The sequence below is a fragment of the Lithobates pipiens genome, unplaced genomic scaffold, assembly GCF_037356315.1.
Source record: "Lithobates pipiens isolate NorthernLeopardFrog02 unplaced genomic scaffold, aLitPip1_a1.2 Scaffold_8, whole genome shotgun sequence".
Taxonomy (NCBI): domain Eukaryota; kingdom Metazoa; phylum Chordata; class Amphibia; order Anura; family Ranidae; genus Lithobates; species Lithobates pipiens.
Window position 1 is genome coordinate 328,086,605 of NW_027507903.1, and position 17,883 is coordinate 328,104,487.

General features: G+C 41.5%; 1 protein-coding gene across 4 annotated transcripts in view; it reads left to right on the plus strand.

The window, feature by feature from the left end:
• The window catches only part of PPP2R2B (protein phosphatase 2 regulatory subunit Bbeta), a 500,138-nt gene extending 489,548 nt beyond the window's left edge, over positions 1–10,590 (plus strand). For all 4 annotated transcript variants that reach the window (XM_077472980.1, XM_077472978.1, XM_077472979.1 and 1 more), the window contains exons 7-9: positions 734–903; positions 7,608–7,699; positions 9,888–10,590. In XM_077472980.1, the coding sequence (XP_077329106.1) occupies positions 734–903; positions 7,608–7,699; positions 9,888–10,167 (542 nt within the window). In that variant the 3' untranslated portion in view covers positions 10,168–10,590. The remainder of the gene's footprint in view (positions 1–733; positions 904–7,607; positions 7,700–9,887) is intronic.
• Positions 10,591–17,883: the final 7,293 nt, after the last annotated feature.

The following is a 17,883-nucleotide window of genomic DNA, read 5'->3' on the forward strand; positions in this document are numbered from 1 at the left end:
TATATGTCCAAGGCTACCCATTTGTCAGTGGATCTGCCTAAAATAGCCCAAGTTTGCAACAGGTTCTCCTTAAAAATTAGGGGAAAGGGCTGTGGAAATTAAAGACACAGCTTAAGGTTACAGATACAGCCTAAAATAAATATTCAACTTCCAATTAGTTGTTAGGGGCTTTGTAGCTCTTGATTTTCATTCAGAAGTTTTTATTTTAAGCAAAGGTAGCTTGCATAATAAAGAACACGTTGATGCTGACACCCACCCGCAAAGCGCCGCTGCAGTGGCGCTTTGCCGTTGGTATAACCGCGCTGCCCCATTGATTTCAATGGGTAGGAGCGGTGACTACACCGCTCCTTCACCACTCCAAAGATGCTGCTAGCGGAACTTTTTTCACCGTCCTGCTAGAGCACCACTGTAGTGGAAAAGGGTTTTTTTTCTCTCAAAAATGTATTGCTGAGCAATTCATCTGTTTCTTTTTCTCCATAGCCACAGCAGAGAAATGGGTGTAAACTTGTACAATGGGAATGTGCATAGTTGAATAGCAGGTAGCATCTGGTTGCCATCGGTTATTGCTCTTTGCCCAACCACATTGTTCTTTTAACTGCCTGATTAAATGAACTTGAATGATTGGAAAGTTTTTCATGTCCACTCTTTAATTTTGTCACACTTGCATTAAATACATGGTGAATGTATATATCTTTTTAAAATCTCCTTCTTTTTTTTTTTTTTTTTTTTACAGTGTTTGAAGAGCCAGAGGATGCCAGCAACAGATCATTTTTTTCCGAAATCATCTCTTCCATTTCAGATGTAAAGTTTAACCACAGTGGCCGGTATATCATGACCCGAGACTACCTTACTGTCAAAGTCTGGGATCTGAATATGGAAAACAGACCAATAGAGACATACCAGGTATAGGGACCACTTTGATACCAGAAATTTATATTTCAATAATGTTTATTGATTTTTCACAAAGAAAAATACTTTAGTGTTGCAAAATATAGACTGAGAAAAGGTACTTGAGTGTACGCTCAAAATTGCATTGGTATACAGCATATATTCAGTAGGTTACAGCGGTCAGTTGATATTAGCTGATCCTAGGCAACATTCCGTATGATCTATCCTAAAGTACATTCTAAGAAAATGGTAAACAATATTATACCTAAATATCACAGTACCAACACGAAGAAAATGCACTTTTAAAAAGGGTTGAATTGACAAATAACTGAGCAGTAATCCCATATAGAACATCACATTGGCATATGAATGTGAGCACAGGCCTCAGCGTAAAGATAACAATGTTAACAAGAAAAAAAGAGTAGAAGGAATACGGAAGAGGAAAATGAAAGAATCGTGGAAGAAAGAAAGGGAGAAAAGGTGCCTGTCAAAGGTCTGTTTCTGCCACCCCTAAATTTCCGTATGCCTGAGAAGATTTTCAACTGGTTAATTTAGAAGGGCAACCCTGGCATTCTTGGTGATAACCACAGTTACTGGGTTTATCAGGGATTGAACTTGCATCCAGATTCACCTGGCAGGTCCACTATATTCAGTATCTCACAAATGTGAGTACACCCCTCACATTTTTGTAAATATTTTATTATATCTTTTCATGTGACAACAGTGAAGAAATTACACTTTGCTACAGTGTAAAGTTGTGAGTGTGTAGCTTGTATAACAGTGTAAATTTAATGTCCCCTCAAAATAACTCACAGCCATTGTCTAAACCGCTGGCAACAAAAGTGAGTACATCCCTAAGTAAATGTCCAAATTGGGCCCAATTGGTAATTTTTCCTCCCCGGTGTCCTGTGACTAATTAGCATTGCAAGGTCTCAGTTGTGAATGCGGAGCAGGTGTGTTAAATTTGGTGTTATCGCTCACTCTCTAAGGCCCCTTTTCACACTGGGGTGGTTTTCAGGCGCTATAGCGCCTGTGTAGCGCCTGAAAAAACCGCCCCCTTTCACTCCAGTGTAAAAGCCAGAGGGCTTTCACACTGGAGCAGTGCGCTGGCAGGACGGTGAAAAAAGTCCTGCTAGCCGCATCTTTGGAGCGGTGAAGGAGCGGTGTATTCACCGCTCCTAAACTGCTCCTACCCATTGAAATCAATGGGGCAGCGTGGCTACACTGCCAGCAAAGCGCTGCTGCAGCTGCACTTTTCGGCCGCTAGCAGGGGTACCACCACTAAAATGACAGTAAAGTGCCGCTAAAAATAGTGGCACTTTACTGCTGATGCCTGCACCGCCCCAGTGTGAGAGGGGCCCTTATACTGGTCACTGGAAGTTCAACATGGTACCTCATGGCAAAGAGGATGGATGTGAAAAAAAAATTGTTGCTCTACATGAAGGTGGCCTAGGCTATAAGAAGATTGCCAAGACCCTGAAACTGAGCTGCAGCACAGTGGCCAAGACCATGCAGCAGTTTAACAGGACAGGTTTAAAGAAGTTGAGTGCACATGCTTAGTCATTTCCAGAGGTTGTCTTTGGGAAATAGATGTATGAGTGCTGCCAGCATTGCTGCAGAGGTTGAAGGGGTGGGGAGTCAGCCTGTCAGTACTCAGACCATATGCCACACACTGCATCAAAATGGTCTGCATGGCTGTTGTCCCAGAAGGGAGTCTTTACCAAAGATGATGCACAAGAAAGCCTGCAGTTTGCTGAAGACAAACAGATGAATGACATGGATTTCTGGAACCATGTCCTGTGGTCTGATGAGACCAAGATAAACGTATTTGGTTTATGGTGTTAAGTGTGTGTGGCGGCATCCAGGCGAGAAGTACAAAGACAAGTGTGTCTTGCTTACAGCTAAGCATGGTGGTGAGAGTGTCATGATCTGGGGCTGCATGGTCGCTGCTGGCACTGGGGAGCTACAGTTCATTGAGGGAACCATGAATGCCAACATGTACCGTGACATACTGAAGCAGAGAATGATCCCCTCCATTCGGCGACTGGGCCGCAGGGCAGTATTCCAACATAACGACCCCAATACACCTCCAAGATGACCACTGCATGCTAAAGAAGCGGAGGGTAAAGGTGATGGACTGGCCAAGCATGTCTCCAGATCTAAACCTGATTGAGCATCTGTGGGGCATCCTCAAACTGAAGGTGGAGGAGCACACAGTCTCTAACATCTACTAGCTCTGTGATGTCATCCTGGAGGAGTAGTTGATTCCAGTGGCAACCTGTTAAGCTGTGGTGAGCTCCATCTCCAAGAAGGTTAAGGCAGTGCTGGAAAATAATGGTGGCCACACAAAATATTGAAAGTTTGGGCCCTATTTGGACATTTTCACTCAGGGGGTGTACTCCCTTTTATTTCCAGCGGTTTAGACATTAATGGCTGTGTGTTGAGTTATTTTGAGGGGACAACAAATTTACACTGTTATACAAGCTGTACGCCCACTATACATTGTAGCAAAGTGTAATTTCTTCAATGTTATCCCATGAAAAGTTATAAATAAAAAATTACAAAAATATGAGGGATGTACTCACTTATGTGAGATTCTGTATGTAATACTGTTCCCACCTGACCACATCCCCAAAAGGAAGGGGATCCAGGGTATGTTTTATAATGCCTCTTGAGAACCAAGTACTATCTGGGAAAAAAACTTTATAACCAGCTTCAGTCAATGTCACATTCATAATTACTTTATGAATTTAAGCGGTCCAGGCCCTACAATCCTCAATTTCTTTGCCTTGATCTCTCTCCTATGCTAACTGATACAACTTGTTAGGCAAAAAAAAACTTGTATATGGCAACCCTCTACACCATGTCTCGAAAATACCTATTTTCAAAAACTGTAGAAATTCTGGAATGAGTGCAATTACTGTATGTTGTAGTCTAAACTGTTCAGAGGGCAGCATCTCAGTCTACTGAGGGAAATGGGAAGATGGACGCATACTTTTTTGGCCAAGGAAGTGCCCTATGTGATATAACCCTTTATTCAACCACTAATGAAATTAATGGAGCTGAAGGCCAGGTGGGAATGTTTTGTTATTAACGGGGCCATTGGAGTATGGGGAGAATGGAGGGGTCATCTTACAGGAGGAATTTAATAAATTCAGGGAGTGAGATAGAATAGGGCTTAAATGTTTTCCAGAGGAGAGAACCTCATTACTAGATCGAGTGGTAGTGGAGCACAGGCCTGAGCCTCCAAAGAAGCCCAATTTGGCCTGTAAGAAGAATAGATTTGGATTTGTTAGGCAATTGAGCCCCATTAGAATACATTCTAAAGTCTGGGACTCCCAACCCTCCCAGTTCTTTAAACCATATAAGTTGCGGCAAGCAGTTTACTACCTCTGAATCTTTACATGCTTTTCCATATCTGGTTTGCAATGGACTGCATGCATTTACAGGTACTAGTATGGAGAGTGTTTTGAAATGATATAAATGTTTAAGTAGAATCGACCTATTGACCGATGATATCCTACCCATCCAAGACACAGAAGTAATTGAATATGCTTCCATATCTAGTAGTTAACTCTATAAAGGGATGTTAAATGAGGAGCTAGCTGCCCAGGTAGAGCAGAAAATCTGACTGCAACAAGAAAGTGTACTAGGCTTTAAGGCTTCATATGTGGCTTCCTCTAAGTTGATTCATGGTCTCTCTAGCTTGTCCCAATTAACTAATAGTCCAGAGATCTGCCTGAACAATTTCAGGGGAGAAAGAAAGTTTGGGAGAGTGGTATATAGGGAGGAAATAAATCGTCAGCAAACCGTGCACCTTTGTGAGCCCTGTTTCTGCTTTTTATACCAATAATATTGGGGCCAGTGCAGAGCGATAAAAAGGAGAGGGGAAAGCAGGCACCCGGCCTGGTACCCCAAGCAATGTTGATGGGGTCAGATTTATAACCCCGCATTGATATTTGGTCAATTTGAGATCTATATAGAGAGCATAAAAAGGAGAGCGATTTGTTGCCAAAGGTCCATCTGGACACAATTTGGAAGTGGTAGGACCAGGAAACGGCATCAAATGCTTTGCCTATCTAACGATAACATTTCCTTCCAAGCTTTTTACATATCTCAAGAGGAAAGGAGCAGGATTAAGTCTATAGACTTTGGCATTTGGTATGCCACCTGCCTATGCAGGAGAAGATACCACTTGGTCTACATGAATGTATTGTGCTATGAAGTTATTCAATCTACTAGTGTAAATTTGGTTAACGGCTCTAGATCACAATTTATTAGAGAGACCAGTCTATAATTTGCGATATTGCTGGGATCTTTGTAAGGCTTCAATATAAGACTAATATAGACCCTATTGGAATCGGCATCTATGGGGTCCCCTCGCTGTATATGGTTGAAATATCTGACCAAGTGTGGAACAAGCAATAGAGCACATTTTTTATAATATAAGGCCATAAAGTCGTCTGGTCCGGAGGCATGCAGGACACACAAATGGTCTGCACTGACTAACTAACATGTAAAATTTTAAAAACTTCACTAAAACGTAAAATAAAATGGCCTCTGCAAAAAAATGACTTGCCTCTCACACTGCACACTTTTCTAATCTCTGCAGTATTAAGGAAAAATCGCAGACTGAAGAATCTTCACAAACACTCTGGGAGTGTTGGCTTCCTGGTTGCCCACTCCCATCTGCTTTGTTCCACTGACTCCTACCACTGTGTCATGTAGTGATGTAGGGATCAGGGGAACCAGTAAGTGCAGAGAGACCAATAGATCAATATTACTGGATGTGCCAGTTTCTGAAGATTTTTTAGCTGGTAATTTTCCCCTATTGCCTGGATCAAGAAAGCAAACAGTGGGATATGTAAGATTATTTGTATTTTAGCTAGAAAGTGTCATGAAAGAAAAGCTATACTGAGAGATAATGGACGCTGCCATTGCTGAGCTCCTTCTGAAAATTTTTGGTTATCTACTGCTGTTTGTGTCCATTGTCACCAGGACCAGAACAGAAAGAGAAATCTTTTAGTAGAGACAACTATCTAATGATGCTTTTGCCGTTTCCCTGTTTTTTCTTCAGGAAACATGCAAAAAAATATATTACAATATCGAACACAAAAAGTTGACTTATGTATTTTGAACCATGTATTTACTTTGCTTGCTTCCTACTTTTAAAATAAATGTAGTAGCACAAACAAAAACAAACTGTATAGTTTCAATCTCCATAGACCTGCATTAGTTGTGTATTGTGATTTTTAAAGCGGTTAGCGTGGGTAAGAGTCAAGCTGGGTATACACATTCAGCTTTTTTTTTTTGTTTTTTTTTTGTTTAACCTACAGGCTGAACGAAAAAAATAGACTATTTCTGCAACAACACAAAGATGTGTGATGCAGAGATTCCCCCCCCCCCCCACGTGACTACTTGCACTTATTGAAGGCTAGTTTTTCAGCAAGACCATTTGACAGAAGCTGGGCATTGGACAGGCTTCTGTTGAACAGATCCCAGTACACATGTACAGAACTTCGTCTAGTTCCTGTGGAACAGGATGAATTTTAATGTGTGTACGGAGCTTTAGAAACTGACAGGCTTATTGCTTTGTGTAGGAAGATTTCACCTCACTTCTGTCTCGGTTATAGTGGTTATCGTGGCCGATATTGTAACCCAGTGGTTCTCAACCTCTCTAGTGCCATGACCCCTTGATAAAATTTCCCAAGTTGTGGGGACCCATAAAAGTAAAATTATTTTCATAGCGTGGGTTGTCAGCACCCAAGGCAAGAAAAGTAATTTGCGTCCCTAACCCATGGACATTTAGTGCTCCCTGAGTCGCTTCCACTCGTACAGTATTAAAGCCCCTTATGGTACATTTTAGAATATAACTATGCTTTCTTTTTCCTTCCCTTTTATCTCTCTCTCCTAATTTCTTGTTTTTTCTTACCATTCCTCTCGCTACCTGTTTTTCTTCTTTCTCTTATTCTTTCTCTCCCTTTTTTTTTTTTTTTTTGTTCCTCCCCCTCTTTTCCTCTCCCTTCCATGTATTCTCTATTTTTATTCCTTCTCTTACTCCTTGGTGGGGGGAATGGGATGAGTGGCGGTGCTGGCAGGGAGTTAGGATGAGTGGTAGTGCCTGGGGGAGTTCTGATCAGCCAACTTAGGTGCTCTTGATCAAGGTCATCTGATGATCTGAGAATTGTAGTGGCCACTATAGTCACAGGTAGTGTTACTCTGTCTCCAGTTTCACCATGTCTCCGACTTTGTGGTGTCTCGTAGCAGTGACACCTATGCCGAATTCAGGAGATAGGCCCCTCTCACTTCACATTCCTCACAAGTCAGCTGACCTCCAGTCCCTGCCCCCCCCATCCATGCCATGAACTGGGTGGCTGCGAAGCGGCTGAGTGGGCAGCCGCAGGCACCAGGTACAACCCAGCTGGGTGGCCAAAAGCTCCACGAACTGCCCTGCTGGGCTGCCGCAAAAAAGGCTGGGAGAGCAGTGCAGGCTTCAGGAACAGCCCAGGATTCTGTGACCCCTGGCAAATCATCATTCGACCCCCGAGGGAGTCCCAACCCCCAGGTTGAGAACCACTGTTGTAACCCATTTACGTTAACCAAAAAAAAATCTTTCTAGTTACAGCCAGCAGCTTAGTGTGACTTTTCTAAAAACATACTGCAGTGCTGTGCTGATTAAGCAGTTATACTGAAAGTGCTGTCTTGTGTCCTTATTCCAGGTCCATGATTACCTCCGCAGCAAACTATGTTCACTCTACGAGAATGACTGCATCTTTGACAAATTTGAATGTGTGTGGAATGGTTCAGACAGGTAAGTTCTTTATTTTATTTACAGCATTGCATAGTGCATAAAAGTGAATTCAGTTTTATCAATCAAATCCACTGAATGAGGTCTCCCAGGGTACACCAAGAGTGCACATGGATTAAAATGAGTGAATGTTTGTTTTTTTTTTTGTTTTTTATCGGGTTCTGTATATAATAACTTTGATAAGAGTTACATACTTTTTTTTTTTTTTTTTTTTTTTGAGGGGATAATTCTACCTCTAGTCTTGACCTAGGGGAAAGAAACTCATGGTAAAATGAGAGATGTTTCAGGTTTGTTGTGTCAATTCCAAGTCAAACTATATAGATTGCAGTTTTATTTGGCAAACCTTGTTGCAGGTCTTTACCTGCCCCTATTTCAAAGTGATATTGCCCTCGGTTTTATAAGCACTTTTAGAAGCTGAAATAACTTACTGAGTATGCGGCTTCTTTATCTTTTAATCCTTGCCTGTATTCCAGTTTAAGCTGGTTCCATGATTGGTACCTCGGATTTCCTTTTTTAGGGTGGCCCCTTACTATTGTAGCAGCCATTGGAGCCACCCTTGCATGGAGGAACTCTAGTTCCACACTGTGTGCATCAATAAAAACTCACAGCCCCATAGCCTAGGTTGGCAAGGCACTCCCCTGTTCCTCCCTCCTCCACCCCTTTCCCTTCTCCATCTAACTAATAACCTGATAACCATCACACCAGTCATGACGATGCTGGACTGCACTAGTGACTGTATCTTAAAATATTGTGAAAAGAAATGTATTTCATTTAATTTCCCAAAAATTGTGACAAAAAAATTACAATTTAAAAAAAAAAGCACCATGCCTTTTATAAATACCTTTATAAACCTTACCTTTTTATAAACCTTACCCCTACCTTATAAGCACTGTCTACTTTCCAAAAAAGGGTAATTTGGGGGTATTTGTGCTGTCCTGGCATTTTAAGGATCTTGCGTAACGGGCCAATTTCACATCAGGGTTGATCAGTTATAAAAGTATATAATATATACAGTATATAAATATGTACTGTAGTTTGTAACTGATCACCCAAAGTAGGGTTATATCAATACCACTTTTTTAAGACTGAGTACAAGTACCGATACTTTTTTCAAGTACTCAATGATACTTTTTTTTTTTTTATGTCATGTGACAGTGGCACTAATTTACTTTTTTTTTTTTTTTCTTTTTTTTTTTTTTTTTTTTTTTTACCAAAGACACGTAGCAGAATATATTTTGGCCTAAATTTTATGAAGCGATTTGATTTTGTCAGATGTTTTATAACCAATAGAAAATATTTATTATTATAATTATTATGCTTATATAGCAAAAAAATAAAATTGTGTACAGTGTTACATGACCACACAATTGACAGGTAAAGTAGCACAGTGCAGAATAGCAAAAAATGCTAAGGTCATGAAAGGGCTTAAATTCTTCTGGAGGATAAGTGGTTAAACAAATGTTTGGCTTGCTGTTGCAGTGCATTCCCATTGGCCTTAATTGTTGCATTTGAGCTGGTTATTGTGGACATGTCATATTCTCTTTCTTGTACAATTGCAGCAATACAATTGATCTGGGTGGTCAGGGGGCATTAAAACCACAGCTCAATTACTTGGTTTTTGCCTCCCCCTAGCTGCCTGTGTGAAAGTGTCCTTACATTTTCCAGAACTGTTCTCCTTTAGCTCTAGCAGGTCATGATTTCCAGGTCTCTTCACTAAATTTGTACTTTTATTAATACAACTATGCTGCTATGTGAAACGCTGGGCAACATGACTTGTTAATGCTATTTAAAGTGCAGAAATGCTAAAAAGTGTGCTCTTACAGCACAATGCTGACCATTTTACAGAGAGGAAGGAATGCATACTTAATCCATTTTTTTTAATTTGCAGTCTTTGCTGCACTCCTATTGGAAGGTTCCCTGACTTTCTCTTAGGACATGGGCTCAAACAAAACCGTGATTTTGGGAAAAGTTAGACATTCTGTCAGGTTATTATTACTGTCTGGTGATGAGCATTCACTTTGATTCATGTCTTGTCGCTGGGATGGGAAGTAAGGGGATATCTCATGGGCAGCAATAAAAACTTAGTAGCAGCATTTACTCTACTCATGTCTATATTGGGAAGGAATATTTTCCTGCCGTTGTTGTGCTGCTTAGTGACTTTTCTTTTTTACGTATTCCTGTCTTCTTTCAGCGTAATCATGACTGGCTCGTACAACAATTTCTTCAGAATGTTTGATCGCAACACCAAACGTGACGTCACACTGGAGGCCTCTCGAGAAAACAGCAAGCCTAGAGCAATTCTCAAGCCACGCAAAGTTTGTGTAGGAGGCAAACGCAGAAAAGATGAAATCAGCGTGGATAGCCTGGACTTTAGCAAAAAAATTCTCCACACTGCTTGGCACCCTTCAGAAAACATCATAGCCGTGGCAGCCACAAATAATCTGTATATATTTCAGGACAAGGTTAACTAGAACGCTATTACAAAAATACTAGGTACCATGTGTTCTAAGGCTTTTTAATATATTTTTCTTCTCCCATTTTCTAATATTTTATTTTTGTTTCTTTTTCATTCACCATGTTTTTCATTTGCCGACATATAGGTGAAACAGTCATCCTGAACCCCCTTTACACCATTTCAAACTGCTGACAATTTTTCAATTTGTTTTTTCTTTTTTTCTTTTTTCATTTTTTTTTTCATTTTTTTTTCCTATTCCTTTGCATTGGCAGCCTTCTTGTGGCATGGTTCTAAAACATGCTCTGTAGGGGTATGTTATTGACCTCTCATGCAGCATGAAGGATTTAAGCAAGAAACTTTGGAGAACACAAACGTTGAGTATATATACTATTTCTTTTTAATTGGTAATTCAATTTTTAATAAAAGATGATCATTACAAGCTTGTGTAGCATCCTCTGTTTTCTAAAAGAAGGTATTTTGTTGCAAAGTGTATACTCAAGTTTGCTTTATGAATGTCTTGTCACAGAATGACTGGGGTATACTCCACTTTACTGATTTATGAATGTCTTTTTACAGTGGTTGGGGTATACTCTGCTGTACTCATGTGTATTGTTACAAAATGGTTGCCCTCTTTGTGTACATTTAATAAACTTTATTTTGTAAGTGGCAGTTACAATCCTGCCAGATTCCTGTCCTGTAGAGGAAAGAAATCTGGTGGGGTTGTACTTGTCACTCGCCTAATTGAATGACCATTGAATGCTCATGGAAGGGAAGCATGGCTTTTATCAATTATTGTATAGTTATAAGGATTATTGCAGAAAAGGCTTCATGAAATCTAGAGTTCCCCCATGACCTGTGCTGAGAGAATGCAGCCAGATAGGGAATTGAGTGGTGGTGTGGATTTGAGAGAGGGTAAAAATGTGCCTGGTTAGAGAGGTTTGGGTATACTTCCCTGTACTGAAGTATAAATATTAGGGATGTACAGATACCAGTTTTTAAGACCCAGTACGAGTGCCAATACTTTTTCTCAAGTACTTGCCAGTATCAATTACTGATACTTCTTTTTTTTAGTTTCCTGTGACAGTTTCTTTTTTTGAATAATTACAAATTACCAGGCCGCAGATATGTGAATTGAATGCGTTTTGAACTGCATCCAATTTGCATGACTTGTGAACCAAAATCCTTTTCTAGGCAGCCAGTTCACATGTGAGTCCAAAAAAGAGTCAAGTATGTTTTTTTTTTTTTTTTTTCAGCCCAGTTCAGGTGTCATTTCCAATGTTATACACTTTAACAATTTACACTGGAATCACACCTGAACTGCTGAAGAAAACCGCACCAAACTATTTTATTAATCGCAGTGCAAACCGGCCCCCACACGTATGTGAAAACAGGCTTAGGCAGTGGACTTGAAGGTATAATTTTTTGTATTGGAGCATTTGCACGAGTACAAGTACTCGTGCAAATGCTTAGTATCGACAACGCTAACAAATATGGAATACATTTAAAGGCAAGTGTTATTTTTGGTATATAGGTAAAACCTGGCGGGCCAGTGACAGAGGGAGGTGAGTGAAGTACCGGAAAGATGCAATGTGGGGATAGAAGCAGCAAAACATACCCGTGGAGGAACAGAGAAGAGATGTTCAGGTGAAGTGGAGCCTGAACATCTCTTAACCCCACTTATAGAGAGAAGCTCAGCAATGTGCCTCCCCAATCAAAAGCAAGTAATAGTAAATGCATCTGTCTGCAAAGAACAAGGTATATGTTGATATTAATGCTATCTTGAAAAATAAGCACAAATAAAAAGTATTTCAAATTTTAACCACGGCAAAGTGGTTGCGATAGCCTGACCGGACGTCAAATGACGTCGCCAGGATATAAAGCTGATGCGCGCATCGCGGCAATCGTTGTTGCCGTGTGTCAGTCTGACGCACCTCAACTCCGATCTAGGTAAAGAGTCTCTGACAGAGACTCTCTACCATGTGATCAGCCGTATCCAATCATGGCTGATCACGATGTAAACAGGAAGAGCCGCTGATCAGCTTTTCCTTACTCGCATCTGTCATATGCAAGTAGAGGAGAGCCGATCGGCTGCTCCTCTGACAGGGGGGTCTGTGCCGATTATCAGCACAGCCTCCCCCCCAAGATGCCCACACTGGACCACCAGGGATGCCACCACTAGTCACCACCAGGGATGCCAATTAGTGCCCACAATGGATGTCAATCAGTGCCCACAATGGGCATCACTGGCAGGCATTATTGTTTGGCACTGATTGGCATCCCTCAGTACCATCCATTAGTGTACATCAGTGCCACCTATGTGTACACATCAGTGCTGCATATCAGTGCAACCTATAGTGCCACCTCATCAGTGCCCTTCAGTGCCGCCTTATCAGTGCCTGTCAGTGCAGCCCCATCAGTGCAAATCAGTGAAAGAGAAAACGTACTTATTTACAAAGTTTTGTCACAGAAACAAAAAAACTTTTTTTCAAAATTTTCTACAACTCCTGGTACATTAGCGTGATGGTCAGTGGGAAGAAAGGTCCTTACACTGTGATCATTGGGAAGAATTATCTCCTTACAGATAGCTAAAAAGATCAATGGTGTCAGTGGGAACTTATCTGAGAGGTTGCCCAATGCTGAAGGAACCCCTAACAACCGATGGATGCACACTATCAAAGATCTCAAAGCTTGAGTGGTACCTTGTGTGTTAATGCACTTAAACAAAAAAAACCTGCTCCGAACTAGAACTGTAACAAACGGCTCCAGGAACAATCTGCCCACTTACTGAACCATTGCTATATAAAGCCCAGTAAAAATGCTGTATTCGTTTTCTGAGCAGACACATTTTGTGATTCGCTGTTTTTTTTTTTTTTTTTTTTTTTTTTTTTTTTGCTGTGAGTATTCCACGCAGGAATTCATGTCACTTCCTATCTCTCCTTTCCCATATAAGGCAAACTACATTTCCCTTGAGCACATGTATACAGATTGATTATTAAGACATGTTTAAGGGCATTCCGTGGGCAGTTCCTTACCAGGAAAGGAAGGTGGGCACACTGTATCCTACGCTGCTGTGCTTACATAAGCATAAGGGTGGCGAGAGGGCCAGTCCCTCAAAGATACAGTGGCGGAATCTTGCAGGCCTCCAAGGCATGAAATAAATAAGGTAAACAAAGTAACCTGGCACTGGAGAAGAGGAGAACACAAGATGTGTAAGTAGGAGTTGATTGCAGCAGAAACCAAAAAGACAGGGACATGATGACAAAATGATTTTTTTCGTAGAGTTGGGCTTTAAAAATTTTTTAGTTATAAATGGGTGAACAAAGATAAATTCAGGGTTTCTGAAAATGGACTGCAAAAGTGGAAATACACTTTAAGAAAAAGCCAAGAGCACTGAGTACCATATTTGATTCCACACTTTACCAATCAAAGGAATGGTATACTGCTATAAAGTTGTGAATGAGGCCAAAAATCTGCTTCATGCTTGGACACAATATGAAACCTCGCTCATTCATCTCAGTCCTGTTTTTGCACATTTTTGACATTGCTAGTCTAGTTTCAAAGTATTTGCAAACACATGAATTAGATATTTTATAGGCATATACAATGAGAGAAATTTCCAAATATCTAATTCTATTGCTCAAGAATTAATTTTTTAAAGGATAAGTTCACCTTTTTACAAAAAAAATAACAAATACACATTTGTTTGCAGGTAAAAAAAACAGTCACTAAGGGTTTTAGAACTTGTAGTTTTCTGTTCACAGAGCACTGTAAGGAATCCCGCATTGCTATGTTTTTTTTTTTTTTTCCTTTCGTTTTGACAGCAGGCACAGGGAGAAGATCCCCGCTAGCTGTCACAGTGGGGGTCAGGAACTTGTCTTTTCATAACATGTTACTACCTGAATATGGCAAATTTATCCTTTAAACCAAACTACACTAGTGTAATATTTTGTCAAAAATGCAAGTGTTAGACTTCTAGCGCATTCTTTTAATGCTGCTATTCAAAACCATTTACATCAGAAAAGGCTTGCAAGTTAAAAAAAAAAATATATCACAGAACCTCCTTGAATGGTTTAAATTTCAGGTTTTCTATATAGCCATTGGTCAGGTGACATCTAGCCTGAAAAAATAAAAATAAACTTTTAGCCATATCAAACAAGGGGTGATTCCAACAACCACTTTGAAAACTGTAGCACCATTGCTGAAGTTGATATTCGAAATTTGTGAATTTTTTGGTTTCAAAGACAATTATCCAGTTCTAAAGAAACCATGCCCTCCTCCAAATTACAATTTTGTTGAAAACTAGGAATTGATGTGAAAAGGTATAGTGTGTGACAACATTAGTACATCTTACTCTTGCATTGTTAGGATCTTCTAGAATCCTTTCTTATTGAAAATAGAGAGGGATGGCAACAAAGGTTTTGTTTATGCTGACATCCTTGATAGATTAGCTCTTTCTCGAGGAAAAAAAAGGCACACATGGATACTTTGCATGGGCAGCTCAGGGCTCCCATACCTGGCAGGGTGTAACGGCAAGATATCACCCCTATTAGGATACTCTGTACCAGGCTGTCCAAGAAAGGGTGATGTCTCTTGGAACTTTGGCCCTCTGTCCGGCCTGCTATGCCCACAGACTACAGTCCTTACTCATCCCTAAGCACAAGTCCCTGCCCAGGAGTAGTCCCATGTTGGTACAGAATAAAAATCTACACCTACAGTACCTTGCAAAAGTATTCACCCCCCTTGGCATTTTTCGTGTTTTGTTGCCTCCAACCTGCAATTAACATGGATTATTTGAGGATTTGCATCATTTAATTTACAGAACATGCCCACAACGTTGAAGTTTTTTTTTTTTATTATTGTGAAGCAAACAACAAATAGGACAAAATAACAGAAAAAGTTCATGTGCATAACTATTCACCCCCCTAAAGTCAATACTTTGTAGAGCCACCTTTTGCGGCTATCACAGCTCCATGTCGCTATGGATAAGTCTATCAGCTTGCCACATCTTTTTGCCTATTCCTCTCTGCAAAACTGCTCCAGCTCCTTCAAGTTGGATGCTTTGTGCTTGTGAACAGCAATCTTTAAGTCTGGCCATAGATTTTCTATTGGATTAAGGTCCGGACTAGGCCATTCCATCACATTTACAAGTTTCCCCTTAAACCACTCAAGTGTTGCTTTAGCAGCGTCCTTGGAGTCATTGTCCTGCTGGAAGGTGAACCTCTGTCTTAGCCTCAAATCGCAAACCCAGTGGTACAGGTTTTGCAGTTCCAACTGCTGATAAACCTCCCCACAGCATGATGCTGCCACCACCATAGGGATGGTGTTCTTTGGGTGATGTGATGTGTTTGGTTTGCGCCAGACATAGCGCTTTCTTTGATGGCCAAAAAGTTCAATTTTAGTCTCATCAGACCAGAGCACCTTCCTCCATACATTATGGGAGTCTCCCACATGCCTTTTCGCAAACTCAAATTGTGCCATTTTGTTTTTTGCTGAAAGTAATGGCTTTCTTCTGGCCACTCTGCCATAAAGTCCAAAGTCAGACCCATCTGCCCCCCCCCCCCCCAAGGTACCAAATGTGGCACCGGAGGGGGCAGGAGACAAATGAGTGGAAGTTCCACTTTTGGGTGGAACTCTGCTTTATCTCCCCAAATTTGGGAATTGTTCCACTTTTGGGTGGAACTCCGCTTTAATGCCCTAAATTTGGGAATAGTTCTTGGGAATAGTTCTAGTGCTCCCCCAAAGGGGAGCTCACACTAAACTGAGACTTGGCTACATGGTCTCTGTTGGTGGGGTCTGCAGAAGACTAGATTTCTGCTTTCCAGTTGGAAAGAATAATCTTAAAGGGGCTACACCCTATTTCTGATTTGGAAAATAAGAGCATGCATGCATGTTTCATTCTTAACCGCTTCCTGCCCGCCCTATAGCCGAATGCCGGCCTTAGGGCGGGCGGCTTCCCGTGCCTGGCCGTCCCTGGACGGCCTGGTGTTTACTTCCGCAATGCGCGCCGCCGCGGGCGCGCATCGCGGAAGTTCTGTGTTTGCCGTGTCCCCCGGGGACAGGCAAACACAGATCGCTGTAAACGGCCAATCACAGCGGCCGTTTACAGCGTGATCGGCGTGTCCAATGGGAGATGATCTCATATGTAAACATATGAGATCATCTCTCAGCGCCGCTCTCCCTCCTCACACAGACAGCGTGTGAGAGGGGAGAGAAGAACGGCTGCAGCAGCAGTCAGTGTAAAAAAGAAAAAAAAAAAAAAAAAAAGTAAAAAATAAGTTTAATAAAAAGTGCCATCCTCCCCCAGAGCCATCCTCCCCCAGTGCCACCCCCCCCCAGTGCCATGCCCCCCCCCAGTGCCATCCTGCCCCAGTGCCATCCTGCCCCAGTGCCATCCTGCCCCAGTGCCATCCGCCCCAGTGCCATCCGCCCCAGTGCCATCCACCCCAGTGCAATCCACCCCACCCCAGTGCCACCTGCCCGCAGTGCTATCTGTCCCCAGTGCCACCTGTTGTCAGTGCCATTTGTCCCCAGTGCCATCTGTCATCAGTGCCACGTATAAGTGGCATCTGTCATCAGTGCCACGTGTTATTAGTGCCACATAGTGCCATCTGTCATCAGTGCCACGTATTAGTGCCATCTGTCATCAGTGCCACGTATCAGTGCCATTTGTCATCAGTGCCACCTGTCAGTGTCACGTGCCATCTGTTGTCAGTGTCACGTGTCATCAATGCCACTTATCAGTGCCATCTGTCATCAGTGTCACGTGTCATTGGTGCCACGTATTAGTGCCATCTGTCACCGGTGGCACGTATTAGTGCCACGTATTAGTGCCACATGTCATCAGTGCCACGTATTAGTGCCACATGTCATCAGTGCCACATATTAGTGCCACGTGTCATCAGTGCCACATATTAGTGCCACGTGTCATCAGTGCCACGTATTAGTGCCACGTGTCATCAGTGCCACATATTAGTGTCATCTGTCATCAGTGCCACGTGTCATCAGTGCCACGTATAAGTGTCATCATTGCCACGTATCAGTGCCATCTGTCATCAGTGTCACGTGTCATTGTCCTGGTATTTCAAAAGTGTAATAAGTAGTCAACAAGTTAGATGTGTAATTTATGCTCCTAGAACACGTGATGGCGCTCCCTGCATGTTGGGCCTCTCTATGTGGCCAGGCTGCGAAAAAGTCCCACACATGTGGTATTGTAATACTCAGGAGGAGTAGCAGAATTTTTTGGGGGGTGTCATTTGTGGTATACACATGCCACGTGAGAGAAATAACCTATTACAATGACAATTTTGTGGAGAAAAATAAAGAAAATGAAAAATCTTCATTTTGCAAAGAATTGTGGGAAAAAAATGACAACATCAAAAAGCTCACCATGCCTCTTACTAAATACCTTGGAATGTCTACTTTCCAAAAAGGGGTCATTTGGGGGGTATTTGTACTTTCCTGACTTGTTTGGGTCACAAGAAGCGAGATAGGCCACCAGTACATCAGATGTGATCAATTTTGTGCGATTCGCACCACAGCTTGTAGACTCTCTAACTTTCACAAAGACCAAATAATATCCACTAATTTGGGTTATTTTTACCAAAGATATGTAGCAGTATAAATTGTGGCCAAAATTTATGAAGAAAAATTAATAATTTGCATAATTCTGTCACAGAAACAAAGAAATATGCGTTTTTTTTCAAAATTTTCGGTCTTTTTTCATTTATAGCGC